Source organism: Rattus norvegicus, chromosome 9 (assembly GCF_021556685.1).
Source record: "Rattus norvegicus strain SHRSP/BbbUtx chromosome 9, alternate assembly SHRSP_T2T, whole genome shotgun sequence".
Classification (NCBI taxonomy): Eukaryota; Metazoa; Chordata; class Mammalia; order Rodentia; family Muridae; genus Rattus; species Rattus norvegicus.
In genome coordinates this window covers 48,297,518-48,313,548 of record NC_141542.1, presented here as the reverse complement: position 1 = coordinate 48,313,548, position 16,031 = coordinate 48,297,518, and the positions used below count along the sequence as shown (strand labels likewise).

General features: G+C 40.0%; 1 protein-coding gene across 13 annotated transcripts in view; it reads left to right on the top strand.

Moving 5' to 3' along the window:
* The first annotated feature begins 2,654 nt into the window (after positions 1 to 2,654).
* Phf3 (PHD finger protein 3) overlaps positions 2,655 to 16,031 on the top strand; it is a 72,049-nt gene continuing 58,672 nt past the window's right edge. For 5 of the 13 annotated variants that reach the window (XM_087566627.1, XM_087566622.1, XM_087566626.1 and 2 more), the window contains exons 1-2: positions 2,673 to 2,975; positions 12,103 to 12,371. Coding sequence is in view for 3 of the 13 variants with exons in the window: in XM_087566622.1 (XP_087422748.1) it covers positions 12,128 to 12,371 (244 nt within the window). In the remaining 10 variants the exon portion in view is untranslated. 13 annotated transcript variants of the gene reach the window in all.

Sequence of the window (16,031 nt, the reverse complement as noted above, 5' to 3'; positions counted from 1 at the left end):
AGACTACAGGATCTAGCATTTGTGACATGATGCTTCTGTGTTATGGCACCAAGATATTGGAAAATTGACACCCGTGTTCTGAGTCCCCAACCTTGCCTAGCCTCCTTGTGTACCAAGAACCCCCTCTGTCCTAAGTGTGCCTTGGACAGAGGTCAGTAACACGGGGTCACTCTAGAATGAGAGCCTCAATGTCTGGACGACCAACAGGGATCACAACCACAAACTGTGGTGCAAAACTCTGGCCCCCAGAGGCCTCAGGGATCTCCAGAATTTAGAATAGGACACCAAATAGGGCAGCCAACAGGGAGGACAGGACACCAAACAGACAGCCAACAGGGACTTGTAGGGACTTGTTCCATCATGGCAACAATGGTGTTTCAGACAAACAGAACTTTCTTTTGCCTAAGGCTGGGCAAGCCCAGTCCCCTGTCTGTTGCTCAGCTGCTCAAGAAACAGCAGATGAGCCCCCAGGGCTGTCTAGGTTGGCGATCAAGACTGACATTTGTATTATATACTGTCTTCCTTGACTTTAGTTTAGGTGGATTTTACTTTGCAAGATCCAAATTGTGCCATTTCCCCCATAATTTTCAGTTGACTATAAACACACATTAGTTTTGTGATTTCCTCAACTAAATTCATTTCTCAAGTTGGACTTTTAATGCTATCAGTATTATCTGATTTTTGCCATTAAGTGTTTAAAAGAACCTAGGCAGTTATAACCATTCCCAGGGCTTCTTTTTCTTGTAACCCATGACATAGGTAAAGGACATAATACTCGTACAAAAGAAGAAATGCCTAGTAGTAGACAAATGTGGATGTGGGTACTTGATGGGGGGTGGGGGGGGAGATACAAATACTACGCTTATATAAAATATGCTGGGTTTTTTTTTTTTTTTTTGTTTTTGTTTTTTGTTTTTTTCTTTTTTTCGGAGCTGGGGACCGAACCCAGGGCTTTGCGGTTGCTAGGCAAGCGCTCTACCACTGAGCTAAATCCCCAACTCTGCTGGGGTTTTTTTTGTTGTTTTGTTTTTTGATCAGAAATCTTTGATGAGTGAATGTGACAGCGGGCGCTATGACTTGGTATTTTTATCTTCATTTTGTGTTTAGTTCTAAATTTCCCAAGAGGTCTCTAAAGACATGTTTTTGTATATTCTTAAATCTTACTTCCCCCTCTCCCTTTACATGAAGAGTTAGGATATTTTACTTTTTGCAATTGTTTTCCAAACAACTCAAGTCAAAGTTTCTGATTATTCATTTCTATTTTTTTTCTTAAACACACACACACACAGACAGACACACATACACACACAAAGCCTTTTAAAAGACTGTGAAACAAAGACGCGAGGTTTAGACTTACTGCAGGGAATGGCATTCTAGGACTCCACCCCACTCAGGAAATCTCAAACCTCTTTGTAGACCTGTTTGCTGTGAGCCGTAAATTTAACAGAAGACAGGGAAAGTAAAGAGCTCGTCAACACAGGTCTGTGGCTTGTTCTACCTCCTGCGGATCTTACTATGCAAAGTATACTCGGTGTGAGGTTTAACTTAACAAAGGTGTTAAAAGGAAGAGTTCAGGCCTCAGGGTAAGGTGCTGACAACATTGTAATTGTCTTTGCAGTCTGAAGACACAATCCTGCTCTTTAAGGGGCTCATTTTGGTTACCCTGACTGACTGGCAACAGTTAAACCATAACAACACTTAACTGAAGGCTGGGGTGGGGTAAACAAACTGCTGAGAACTCTCAGTATTTGCTCTCTGGATTTTTACAAGCTATTGAAGGACTGATCTCCAGGGGTCTTTATAGTTGTAGCTATTGATACCTTGGAAACCTAAGAAGAACCATTTAAGAGATAATAAAAAGTAGGGGTTGGGGATTTAGCTCAGTGGTAGAGTGTTTGCCTAGCAAGCACAAGGCCCTGCGTTCGGTCCCCAGCTCCGAAAAAAGAAAAGAAAAAAAAAAAAGAGATAATAAAAAGTAACCCTAAAGTGCTATTGCCTGCCACAAACGCTATGAAAGATCCTGCTACAAAATAATCAAGACTGTTTGAAAACTTTTTAAGTGTATTTAACCGGTTCTCTGCAAGGTGACAAGAAACTTTGACACGCGTTGTCATCAGAGGAATAAGGGATCTCTGGAAGGCAACGTGGAGCTGGGGTCGTCCAAGGACTGCAGATCATATTTTGAAGACTGCTTACCAAGAATATTTTTTGGTATCCAGGAATGTTTCTTTTTTTAGAGACAGGGTGTGTCACTATGTAGCCTTGGCTGGCCTAGAACTAACTCTAGAAGATCCGATTGCCTCTGCCTCCAGCGCTGTGATGAACCACGCCTATCCCCCCCGGCCAGGAACTGGATTCTTGAATGGGAGTTCTCAGATGGTCCTAGCTAATCGGCTGCAGGGTGGGGCAACACCACCCCAAACTTTCAGGCCCAACGGTTCCATTTTCACCTGGCACCCAGAAAGTACAAGCATTAGGCGGGGAAACGGGTCCGCTCTGCCTAGTCGGTTTTTTCTTCTACTCCAAGCTGCCACCAGCATGAGTTACTAGCTCGGCGGCAGAGGCCTGGCAGAGGCTCCGGGGCGGCTGCGCGCAGGCCCTATCGCGCAGGCGCAGCGCACGCTGCCCCTGCCCCGGGAACGGTAAACAGTGGTGTCACGTGACGCGGCCCCGCTCTTGCTCCCGCGCTGTCGCCGCGGTCGCACGCCGATGGCTGCGGGCTCTCGCGGCGCCGCACAAGCTCCACGAGGCGAGCGACCCCCGGGCTCAGGGAAGCAGCGACTGCAGCTCGGACGGGGAGGGCGGAGCGCAGGCAGGCCGTAGTGTCGTCACCACGGCGGCGCGGGCCGAGGAGCCCCGAGCCGAGGCAGCAACGCCGACGCCCTGCGCGCACCCCCTCCGCGGCCCCCTCCTCCGCGGCCCCGCGGCCTCCATCTTCCTCTAGCTGCCGGTGGCAGCGCTCGTCTGCGGAGCGGGTGAGTGGCGGCGCCCGCCGCGACGGGCACTTGGTGGCCTCCCTTCCCCCACGCGGGCGGCCCGGGTCCTCTCCCCGCACTCCCACCTCGCGCAGCGGCCGCCCGATCCTCCGGGGTCGTTCGGCCTCCCCGGCTCGCCCCGCCCCGCCCCGGCCTGCCCCACCGTTTGGACCGCGAGCCCGGAGCGGCGGTGGCGGCGCGGCCTCCGCGCGATCGCCGGGCCTCGCTTCTCGCCCGCGAGCGTGCCCGGTCTCCGCCGCCGCCGCCGCGCGGGCAGGCGGCGCGGGCCACGCCGGGTTCCAAGGCCCTGGGGTCCCGGCACGGTGGCCGCAGCCAGCTCGGGAAGCCTGGCACCCGGCCTGGGTCCCTGCCAAGGCCGACCCGCGCCCAAGGCCGGTCCCGGGCCCCGCATCGGGGACGCCTGAGGCTGCGGATCTCCGGGGATCGCGCGCTTTTGTGCTGGGGACCAGGACAGTGGGCCGGCTCCTTTTGCCCAGTTTGAAATGGGAAGCCTAGGAGTCCTGCTTGCGGACGGGACGTGTAATTTAAAGAACCACTAGTCGATAAGTACGTGTTAATGGTGCTAAATAACTGATCATCTGACACCGGGCGGGGGTGGGGGACCCAGGGAGAGGAGAGAGTGTTGTAGCACCGTCCAGCGGGAGACTCTGTCCCCTAGATGCCCCTTCTCCCTGTCTCTGGGTAGCTAAATGACATTTCCTAGTTGTTACAATTCGAATGTGTGTTTATGATTGCTGTTCAGTAGCCATTAGTAGAGCGCGGTTGGGTTTGAGGCAGGTGGCAGTGTTTTAATGTCTGTCCAATGTTAATCTTCATTCTTCGGACAGGTCTTTTAAAAAAGGATAGAACAATCTCGACTTGTCCCACGTTATGAATTTTACTATCTTACTTTATGCTAAAAACAACAACAACAACAACAACAACAAGAACAACCCCCACCAAACCACACTAACCTGATCGCAGCAAATTATATCGCTCTATTTAGTTCGTATTTCGCCATCAAACTTTGTCTTGTGTTTTCAATTTCCAAACCAACATCTCGGTACCTGCCTTTTTAAAAATTCTTGTGCTTGGTATTTTGAAAATGTAGATGGTGTTTAGTTGTTAAAAGAGATAGATGAAAGAATCAGGAAGTGTTCTGTTACAGCGTCCTTATGTTTTTAATTTATAGTGCTATTTCAGAGCACAGAAGATGTTGAGAGAAAAACAAGTTATTTCAAACAGTAAACCTTAGCATGTGACATGCTTAGATGGTAGTTTTTCTTCCCACTGTTGTCTTTGCCCGCCATTTACATTCATAATGATTCTTCCCCCACATCCTCATTCCCATGGCCACTTACCTGAACGTGAGTTTTTTTCAATGACAACAGAATTGAAGCAGGACCTTGAACAGTCTTTGTGCTGATGAAACCACACAGTCAGATGCGTATTAGCAATAGAAAGACTTGTTGCACAGGCAAAATAGGCCATTTAAAAAGAGTTAAGACCAGAAATGTTAAGCTTTATTTTATAGTTGTACCAGTGACCTGTCAAGAGGACAAACGGCTCAGTGGTAGGGCTGGAGTTTCTCCTGTTCTTTGTACACTTTATTGGTGTTTCTTGAAGAGCATGCATGGTGGAATTTGTTAGAGTGCTCATGCTTCCTAGTGGAAGAACAGTGCGCTTATCCATTGTACCAAACTAGATATGTATGGGTAAGCTTCTGAGGTAAACTTGTATGCTGCATGTTTTATGTCTGGCCTATAAATGTAGGTGGGAATTAAGGCAGATTGCGAATTTCAGGATAAAGAAATTGAAACTATTTTAGCCAAAGCTCCATTATTAAAAAGTTAACTTAAATTCTGTTTTGGAATCAGCAAAGAAAAGTTTGAGCTTTTGATCTATATATTATTGGCAAAAGATAGAAGGCAGCAAGTGACAATTTGCTATCCAATCAAAATCATATTAAGAGTTGAGATTTTGGAGAATTGTGCATAAACACAGGCATATACACAGGGAGACAAAGACACACAGACATGCATGTATGCACAAATGTACACATTGAATTTGATGTGAGAAATTTTGAAAGCATTATTTTGGCGGGCTCCCCTGTGAGCCTTTATCATCGTGAAGAGCAGCTCCCTTAGTCCAGGGGGAAAGAAACTTGCAAAAAAGAAACTACCTAGCCTTGGCTGACCTGACATACAGTGTATAGAGAATGGTGGTCCCAAACTTAGATATCTGCCTGTATTGGTGGGTACCTCCAGGCCTCAGGAATTACATTTGCATTGTGAAGAAGGGCTCAAAGGAAAACAGTTGAGATTTAAATATTGCCAGAAGTTTTCATCTGTCGCTATAATCAAATATATCAGACAGTTTTGAATGGCGTGGTAGATGCTATGGACAGGCTAAGCATAGTACTGTAATTTGAATTTATGGGGGTGGACATGTGAAACCAAAAAGTAGGAAGAAAATGCATTTGGAGCTTTTGTTGGGGAGTTTACCTTCCCGCCAAACAACGTATGCATATGCATTGAGTGTAGCCATATTATTTTTATGTGTATAGCATGGCTAGGTACATACTTCCTGCTTTATTTTGAAAGAAAAATGAGGTATTATTTAGCAGTTTACAGATTTTATTGTGTTATTAAAGTTATAAAAACAATGTTATGTAAGGAGAGTGCATAAAATAAAATTTAGAAGTGCTGCCTCAGAAATCATGCTGCCTGTATTGTATTTTGAGGGTATTGGGTAAGTGAGCTTTAGACAATTACATAACCATTTGAGTTTGAATTGCTCTTCTGTAGAAGAGACATAGTAATCACACCCACTTTGCAGGCTCTGATGCTCACTCAGTAAGTGCTAAGTGCGGTTGGTCTGGCTGCTAGTACCCATTCTATGATGGTACTTCTGCACATAATTCAAAGTTCTACTGCTGTTGAATGCTGCCGAAAATACAATGAGCATAAAGTTTGAAAAGAACTTTTCCTTTTACTATGTCTGACTGATCCAGTTCTGATTTTGCCAGTTCAGCTTCTGCCTGCTAGTTCTTTCTCTAAGTTCATAGGTCTGCTTTAGTCTTTGGTGTCCTCATGGGCAGGATGCCATTTATGTATTTTTACTGGATAAACCCACATAGACTTGATGATCTGGTTTGCCTTTATGCAGTTTGCTGGTAGATTCTAACTCATATAAGTGGGACAGAATTCGAGCAGTCACTTACTTGAAGGATCGTTCCTAAGTACTTCAGTTTTCTTTGGCTATCCTAGAAGGATAATCCAGTATTTATTGTTTTTTTAAAAATTTAAAATAATGTAAATTTGTATGGGTGCTTGGCATGCGTGGATGTCTGTGCACATGTGTGCCTGCTACCCACAAAGGCCAAAAGAGAGCCTCAGTTCCCCTGGGAATTGAGTTACAGTTCTAAGCAAGGATGTGGGTGCTGGGAATCGGACCTGGGTCCTGTGGAAGAGCAGCCAGTGCTCTTAACTTCTGAACCGTCTCTCCAGTCCTTATCCATAATGTCTTTATAGCAGCTGTTGAGAAATGACCTTGGCAAGTGAGTTTAACACTGTTCTACTGCTCTCACCGGAGACCGGGTAGCCCTTTCCTATAGATTGATAACAGTAGTTTCTGCCTGATAGTGTGATCGCGAGAACTAGATTAGCACAGTGCTATGGCGTTCTTCTTCCAGCACCAGTAGTAAATATTCAGCAAACTTAATCTTACAAAACTCTGTAGGGTAAGGAAGTGTATTAAGTCTTGAATGAGCTATTTCTCAGGGTTCAGCTTTTAGCTCTGTTGCTTACTCTAGCAAGCAGTTTTATCTTTGCTAATCAATTTTTAAAAATTGGGATTATAATATAAAGTTGTTAAATAAATGTCTTTAGAGAAGCATATTGTTGGCCTCCAGCTCCTCGAAGTGTGGACTTGAGTGCATTATAGTGTATTTATTAGATATTGGGGTGCCCTTCCCAACTGTGGTGACAGTAAATGTATCTGAGCATGCCCAGACGTTCTGTGGTGGGAAGAATCACCTCCAAGTAAGAATAAGCTGTTCCTGATGACCGATACCTGGAAGCAGAGGCAGAAGTGTTAACTGAGGTCATCCTGGGCTTCAAGTGCTATGCTCAAAGTGTGGGCAGAGGGATGAGGCCTGTGCAGCTTGGCATTAAATTAGAATATATTAATTACGTTTAATGTTCTACTGCTAATACCATTGTACTTTTTCTACAGCTGCAGTTAGAAATTTGTTCTTGCATGCCTGATCAAACTGTTTGATTTCAAGTTTAAATTTAAATAGTTAAAACTATTATGTCAGAGTTGGAACGCATCAAGTCTGACCCCTCCTAGGGCTTTGGTTTATTTTAGGGCTTTGCCTGGATTTCCCTTATATAGAATTGATCACTACTTCCTTTTAGGTTTGCAGTAAAATGTTATTTTAAAGACCTTCACTAGCATACATGTAAAATGCTCCTTTCCACTTAGTATTACTATGTTTAAATTTTTCATAAGTTTATTATTAATGCCCTAGTGTTTTAGTTATTTTTCTGTTGCTGTGACAAAACACCTTGACCACGGCAACTTACTTATAACAGAAAGTGTTTGACTAGTTGTATGAGTCCATGATGGCAGGAAAAGACATGGCTGCAGTGGCCCTGAGAGGTGACAGCTGATCCAAAAGCTGGAGGCAGGAAAGGGGCTGGAGAGTGAGAGAGCTGAGTGACCTGGAAGGACTTGAGCTTTTGAAATCTCAGCTCCCACTTCCAGTGACCCCTCCTTCAACAAGTCCACACCTAATCATTCCCTAACAGAGCACCAAGTATTCAAACACACCACTCAGTAGGGGCCATTCTCATTTAAACAGCCAGCTACATTATGGATACTTTTTGTTTCTTCAAGTCACCTCTTACATGTGTGCAAGCACACATGCAGTCTGCATGAGACAATTGAAGCTCATTGCATAGCCCCAATCTCTCTCTCTCTCTCTCTCTCTCTCTCTCTCTCTCTCTCTCTCTCTCTCTCTCTCTCTTTATTTATTTATTTAAGGGGGTCTCTTCCCAGACTGGCTAGTAAACTCTACTCTCCTACTTCTTTCTCTTCAGTGCTGAAATTAGTCATGTTCCCACACCCAGCTCTTATCTCTTAACTTTGACACTGGTGTGGATTTATTGAAAGGCCTTGAAAAAAGTAATAGAGGATGAAGTATATTGTACATAGGTTTGCTTTAGAGATTTCTGTTTGAGACTTTTGATAGATATATTTTGTATTGGGATAGAACTCAACCATTGACCTGTACTTCCAAACAGAGTCTCACTGAGTTGCCTGGTTAGGCCTTGAACATAAATGTATTCTGTAATCCAGGCAGGCCTTGGCTTTGAAATTATCCAGCATCTTCCTGCCTGCCTGCCTGCCAAAGTAGGTGGGGTTAAAGGCCTGAGCCAATATGCCCAGCAAGGCATTAAAAATGAAGTCTTAAAGTCAGTTTTTAAAAGTAAGTTTTTGATACTTTGTAATTTTTTTTACCTATTCTGTAAATACCAGAAACAGAGAATAACATATTTAGATTTTATTTAATGTAATCTAAATTTAACGGCAGTCAGTCTGTTCTCAGAGTACTTTAAAATTGGTAGTGTCTTTGGATTTAGATTAAATTTTACTTACTTCATTAGTACTTATGTTTTTAATTATGTTACTAATTGTAATTAGCAGCATTTTTCTTCTTTTTGATCGACCCTCTGAGCCCTTAGAATTCAGTTCAGGTATTGTCCACCTACCACCTGAGATTTCACCTGCGGTTCTATTAGCAGCCCTCCAATATGATAGCTTATTGATACTTAAATTTTATTATATTTGTCTGTAATCTGGTTTGGATTATGAGTTCCTTAAGTTTGAGACAGCGCTTTCCTTTCCTTCGTTGCAGATGGTCAGTAATAAATCTGTGTGAGTGAGTGAGTGAATTAAGATTATCCAATTCTGTGACAACTATGTGTATTCTATTGTTTGTAAATAATTGATGTGACGCTGAACCCAAGAAATAATTTCAGATTTTAGCATGTATAGTCTCAATTTATTGGTGATATAATTGTATGCATCCCATGAGCCATTTTAAAAGATGGTAGATTGTGCGTTTTGCTCAAAATACCAATTAAAGGAAGTATTTAAGTAAAATTTTGGTGTAAGACAGATTTGTTTGTATTAAGCAGCTATATATAATTACTAAAGATTCTGAAAATACCTTTTTTTTTTTTTTTTTTAATAAGACCTACCTTTCTTTACATTACTTGCTATTCCGGTGTTCTCTTTTGTTTTAAACTGGTCTTATTTTGGAGTACTTTTAGATTTATAGACAGGCCGCAAAGCAGGCTGAGAGTCCTACATACCCTGAATATAGCTTTAATACATGTCCCTGATCACTGCCTTCATATATAGTATTAGTTAGTGCCTCTCAGAGCAAACAGAAGGAAGCCTCTTAACTGAAGTTCACACTTGATTCAGATTTTACTTGCTTTTCCAGAACTGTACCTTTTCTGTTCCCTTGTTAGTCCACTTTGCACACAGATTAATGTGTCTATTTTAAGTTAGTTAATATTTCCTATTTAGCAGGAATTATTTTTTAAAGTACACTTTATATTTTGTGTCAGTCTTTGGCTGCTCATGGAGATCACCATCTCCCTGGAGCTTGCTGGACATGGGTGCTGGGAACTTCTGCAAGAGCAGCACATGCTTTGGCCACACCCTAAAAGCTAGCTCTTCAGCCCTAGCATGAGTTATTTTTTTTAATTTATTTATTTATTTATTTTTTTTAAGATTTATTCATTTATTATATATGAGTACACTGTAGCTGTCTTCAGACACCAGAAGAGGGGATTGGATCTCCTTACAGATGGTTGTGAGCCACCATGTGGTTGCTGGGAATTGAACTCAGGACCTCTGGAAGAACAGTCGGGTGCTCTTAACCACTGAGCCATCTCTCCAGCCCAGCATGAGTTATTTTTGATATTAAGCACTTAATATCTGAAACCAATTTTTTTATACGTGTGATAAATGTTATTTTCAACATAGCTTGAATGTTGGATGGCTGTCCACTGTTTTTGCTATTTTTTCCTTTATTGTGTGCAAATCTAATAGTACCCACTTCAAAAAGTAGCCTCATTACTTTATATCAGTTTCCCTTAAAATATGTCCCATAAAGTACTAGTATTGTGATTTGTTTTATGGAAATTGTGGTTTTTTGATCCATAAATTGGGGATCTTTTTGTTTTCTGTCTTAAAAGATTTTCATCTGACTGGTCTGCCAAGGTGTCTCATGCAGTTGTAGCTGCATTTTAAACATTTGATGAAAAAAGAAAAAATATTGTTAAAGAAATGCCACCTTATTATAAACGCGCTCTTTCCCAGCTTTGGACTATAGGATCTTGATAGTCCTTTCTAAATCTAGTGAAACATAAAGGCATACAGTTTTGGTTGAAGAACCAAACTGGGAAATTTGGCCTATCTTAAGGAGTTTAATGTGCTTAATCTTTCTGTATATCTGTCTGTCTTTCTGTCTCTGTCTCTTTTAGATTGCTCACTTTTGACATGAGGAAATATGTTGTTGAAGTAGGGTCTTACTGGCCCAGGCTGGCTTCAGGCTCTTTTTTATGAGCCAAGGCTAGCCTTGAATTTGTGGTTTTCCATTTCAAGAAAGGTGGGACATTTCTAATCTAATACAATAATTAAAATTTAGGACATTTCTGCCATTCCTTAAAGTTTCCATTTATTCTTCAGTCTTCGTCCTTATCTTTAGTCGGTCACTAATTTGGTGGGAAGTTGTTCTTCAGTAGCTTTTAATGAGTCACATCGTTGTAGCTTCTAAGCTCAGTATTAAGGGTGAGTAAGTATTTAGGTATGGACTGAGGAACTGGATGACTTTGAGGAAGACCTTTTAATTATTTAAATGCATTTTCCTTGTAAAAGGAACATATCAAATCCTTTGTATTATTGAGGATTAAGTTATGCACATGCAGATGAAATGCTTACCCCAAAGTATTGCATATGATATGAATTCAGTAGCTTTATTTGGGAACATCACATCACCTCCCATTTTGCAATAGCAATTTAGACCTTGGGACAGGCTGGCCTCATGTTCCTAATCATCCTGATTCTGGGATTGCTGGAGGGCAGCATCACACCCAGTTTTCCCTCTCATTTCTAAGCAGAGAGGTTTTAAGCCAGGTTCAGGAAGTTTTGGTAGATTTAGAGTTATTGTAAAAGGCTTTAAAATGCAGAGCACAAAGATATTTTAGGTGATCAGTGTGGTTTTCTAATGGTTCAGTTTTACCTAAAACGATTCATACAATAAATGTTTTTGATAATTGAGGTTTCTTGAAATCTCCTTGGATATGGAATATCTTTTGCTGAAAGCTTGGGTGTTGTTAAAATTTGGTAGACTAATTCAACATCTGTATAAATCCCACATAACTCACTAAAATAAATTTCAGTATATTATGTGCTTGTTTTCTTGTTATTTATCTTGTTTTCTCCAAAAAAAAGACTCGGGAAGAAAGTGTGTCTATGTGCACAACTTTGTGCATATGTGTGTAAAATTGTGGTTTCTTGGGTTTAGTTAATAGTTTCTTTGATTCACAGGGGGGAAATTGTCTCTCTGTGTTAATAATTTTAATGATTTGTAAATAAAACAAGGCTACTCTATGGTTTTTAGTAGTTGTGGACCATAATTTAAATCAAATTCTAGCTATTTTGTGTGGGCTTACTGTAAAAACATTGTTTTATTCTTTATGAAAATGTTATGGTTAAAACACAGTTTATGGTTTAAACCATGTAATTCTTTCAGATATGTCAAATCAATGGACTATATAATTTTTCTAAAAATAATAAATTGAGTAAAACCTTTAGTATTGTTTCTGGTAAAATAGTATTCTACATGCATAATAAAGAAAGGTCATTCAGTAAAAATTTGATCCACATTTCCAAATGTATATTCTAAAAAACACTGAGGGTTTCTTAAAAAAAAAATTCAGAAGTGTGTTCTTAGATTCAAAATTATTAAAATAATTTGGTATTAGGTGATTTATTTTCAATTGATAGCTTTATTTCTTATGGTATTTTTTTTGTCTTTCTATAGGGTTGAAAGACACACAGAAGTCTTCATGGATATAGTTGATACATTTAATCATTTAATTCCTACTGAACACTTAGATGATGCCCTATTTCTAGGATCCAACCTGGAGAATGAAGTCTGTGAGGATTTTAGTACAAGTCAAAATGTCTTAGAGGACTCGCTGAAGAACATGCTCAGCGATAAGGATCCTATGCTAGGATCTGCAAGTAACCAGTTCTGTTTGCCTGTTTTGGATAGCAATGATCCCAATTTCCAGATGCCTTGTACAACAGGTAATTCTTACTGTTTTTTTTTTTTTTTTAAGTCTGCAATTTAAAATAAAGACTTTTCAGCAGCATCTTTTTTCCTTTTCTTTTTTAAAAACGAGTGTAGTGCATTTAGGGTTCTTTCCTTTAAATTCAGAGTCTCTTTTCCAGGCATCAGTTGAGAGAATTTCAACCAAATTTTCTTCTAAGCAGTGTACAGAGTTATGGTCAGGGATGGTATAGATGCAGGTAGAGTGACCATGTAACTTGGCACATCAGATGGGATATTTGTGTTGCTATTAATAATAATTGTGTCTTTAGAACATGTGAAAATTGGGACTCATGCTGGAAACAGAGGTTGCCTGGCAAATGGGACAGTGTCATCCAAGGTCTGCTAGAGTCAGGGTGAAGGCTGAATTGACATGTCTTCAGCTTTTATAGTTCTCTTGGCTCAAATTACAGACTTTGATATTTTGCATATCTGTTTCAAAGTCAGACAGAGAACTATGCTAGTAACTACTAGCTATGTGTAATTATTACCCCAAATGAATGTAGTTCTAGTTGAGATGTTCTGCAAAGTGCACATTAAACTTTGGATATTTGATATGACAAAAGATTGCAAAGTATTTCCTTAACTTCTTCATGATGTGGTAAAGTAATAGTTCTAAAGATATTTGGTTAAATAAATATGAACATTAATTTTTCCTTTTTTATAAAAATATTTTTATGAGTCTATCTGGGTCTCAAGTGTTGCCTCAGGCTGGCCTCCACCTCCTAAGGTCATGCAATCCTTTTGCCTGAGTAGAGGATTTCTGTGCCTGGCTTACTTTTTCTACTGGTATTTATCTATTTATTTAATTATTTATTTATTTACTAAGATTGAGCCCAGGGCCTTGCGCACGCCAGGCAAATAACCTGTCACTAGTCAGGTCTGAGCCTAGCCTGTAGTTTTATAGAGGTGTGGTTTGAACTGTTCAAAGGCACTGCTCTAGTCTGTAGTTGAAGCAGCTGAAAGAGTAAGGAGTAACTTTCTGTCAGGCTAAAGTACTCTTAATGAAGTATCTTTAGAATTGGGTATAAGTGTGAAGAATGCCCTCAATGCCAGCCTGGGTTACATATCAAGACTCTGTCTCAAAGTCAAGGGAACTCCTGACTATTTCCCAGAGAAATTCATGGTTTATGTGATACTACTGGTTTGTTTGCTAATGACTTTAGACCACTCCTGAAATATGTTTTCAGTGTATTTACTATTTCTTTTTAATATTTTTGTCCAGTATTTTAAATTGATATAGTAACTGAAGGTTTGGAATGTCTGGATTGCCGTTGACTCAGATCATGCTGCCTGAAGACCTCAACACTGGTTACTAGGATTCATTTCAATCACTCCTTAATACTCAAGTGTTTGGAATTGACATGCTGTTAATGGCGTATCTCTGAAATGATTTATATTGTGTTGTTATCACACAGGTCATTTTGCTACTTGTATTACAAGCCTTTTAAAGCTTTACAGTTGTTTTCTGTATGTGGCTCTGCAAGCTATTTTTTTTTTTTTAAAAATTGGTGCTTGTGTCTGTGGGTAGTTGTATACTTTATATCTTTACTGTTAAATACTTTGGTAACCTTTGCCTGTCCACACGCAGTTGGGCAGTTTAGTCCACATTCAGGAAAAGCATTTCATACCTGTGCACATGTTGGAGTTACAGTCACTACTGATAATGTTTTGAGGGCCTGGAATCAGTATGGTTAGCATTTTGCTTACAAAGTTCTGGCTCATTAATAATCTTAGTAATTCTGTTGGCTATATGAAATATCTTTTTAAATGATAATGTCTGTTGATGTAAGTTTCTTTACTGATGTAAAAAGGCTTTGGTTTTAGGGAACATTCTAATTCCCTTCTTGAAATGTGTATTTTTGAAGATTGTTATTAATACCTGTTAATAATGCTAAGTAGACATATTCTCATTAATTTGTTGGTTGTAATTATCTTAGCTCTGTAGAATGAACTTTTCATATCCATGTGTGTATGATATGTATACTTTTAAGACATGCAAGAGAATCTGAAGGGTATTATAGATGGTCAAGCTCCTCTGATTAGGATTGTTTAAATTTCAGTATTTGCCAGTCAGTCAGGGGATTTGGTTCATGGCTCTTTGGTTTAGTTAAAAGCCCACTAGTTTTCTAATGACTGCAAAATGGAAAACTTTTTAATTTTTACTTTAGAATAATACTAAATTTAGGAGAGTTTCAAAGAAGAAACCTTAACTATAATCTAATGAAAATGCTTTATGGAGAGTAATTTTTCCAGCTATTCATAAATTACCTTGGTTTTTTTTTTTTTTTTTTTTTTTTTTTTTGTTATGAACGAACATGACATAGATTTTTACTGTTGGTTTTGATAGGAGGTAAGCAGAGAAATGTTCCTGTCTGTATTTCTTAGGTCAGTGAAGGCTAAAACTGGTTATTTTTTAACTTTGGATTTTTTTAAAAGTGCTTTAAGAATAGCAAATGGAATAAGTGGAATATCTTTTTCTCTCTTCTCTGCTGAACCCAGTTGTTTCTGTAGCTGTTTAGAGATTTCTTGTGCTGTATTGTGGTGGTTTGTATTATATTTTTGCTATCTATACAAACTCATGCCTGTAATTTCAGTACTTGAGGGGCTGAGGCAGGAGGATTGTCAGGAGTTCCATGATAGATTGGTCTAGATGGTGATTCAAGTCCAGTTAGGAGTACAGAGAAGACACTGTCTCAGCAGAATCTTCACTTGTGCTGATTTACTTCCAAGCAGGGTGCAGGGTTGTAGTGACTTACAAGGTTTTTAGCAGTAGTCTTATTTAGTACAATTTGTAACAGTTTCTTTTTTAAAATTAACATAATTAATGCATATTCATAGATTAGTATGGTTTCAGTACTTATACACAGTGCATTATGATCAAACCCATCCCCTTAGGACAGACTTGTGTTGACAAATTTCTCATTACTTTATTCCATATCAGCACGTTCTCTCTTTGTAGCTGGCATAATTGTTACTTACTTTTTACATCTTCTCTACTGTTTGGCTTTTTCGGAAACTTGTTTTATTATAGTTTTACTTTTTTGACATGCACGGCTTTTTTTGGGGGGGGGAATTGAATTGTGAAAGTTGTTAAGAACATTTTAAATGGCATCATAGTGTCAAAGGGACAGTAGTTTTCCTCTGCGTTTATTTTTCCCTTCCAGTGGTGTTGGGAACATTCCCCAAATGTTGGATTATTTTGGTGTTGATCTTTTGATGTTACGTAGGGAATTTAGTGGCAGTTTATTGTGGAATAATGGGCTGTTAGCCAGATAGTCTGCAGTTCTGGGGAAGCAGTAAGCAGCAGCTTGAGAAACCTTTCCTAGTAAGCGTAAGTAGCATCTGTGCTGTTTTCTCCTTCTGCTTCAGGTTAGGGAACGGATTTTATTTCCTTGTAATTCAGTGCTTGGGTAAAAGCCTTGTTAGGTAATGAAGTTGAGGGGGATGTCTGTTATATTCAGAGTTTAAATGTTAATCTTCTTTCTAAAAAGACATTCAGTATTTAACTGAATGTCTAGGTGTTATATCCTGGCCAAGTTGATGTAAAATTAATCATCATGTCAAGACACCAAACCTAGCAACCGTGTTAGCTCACTCCAGAGTTGGCTTTGTATTTGTTGCCAGAGTCATTTCAG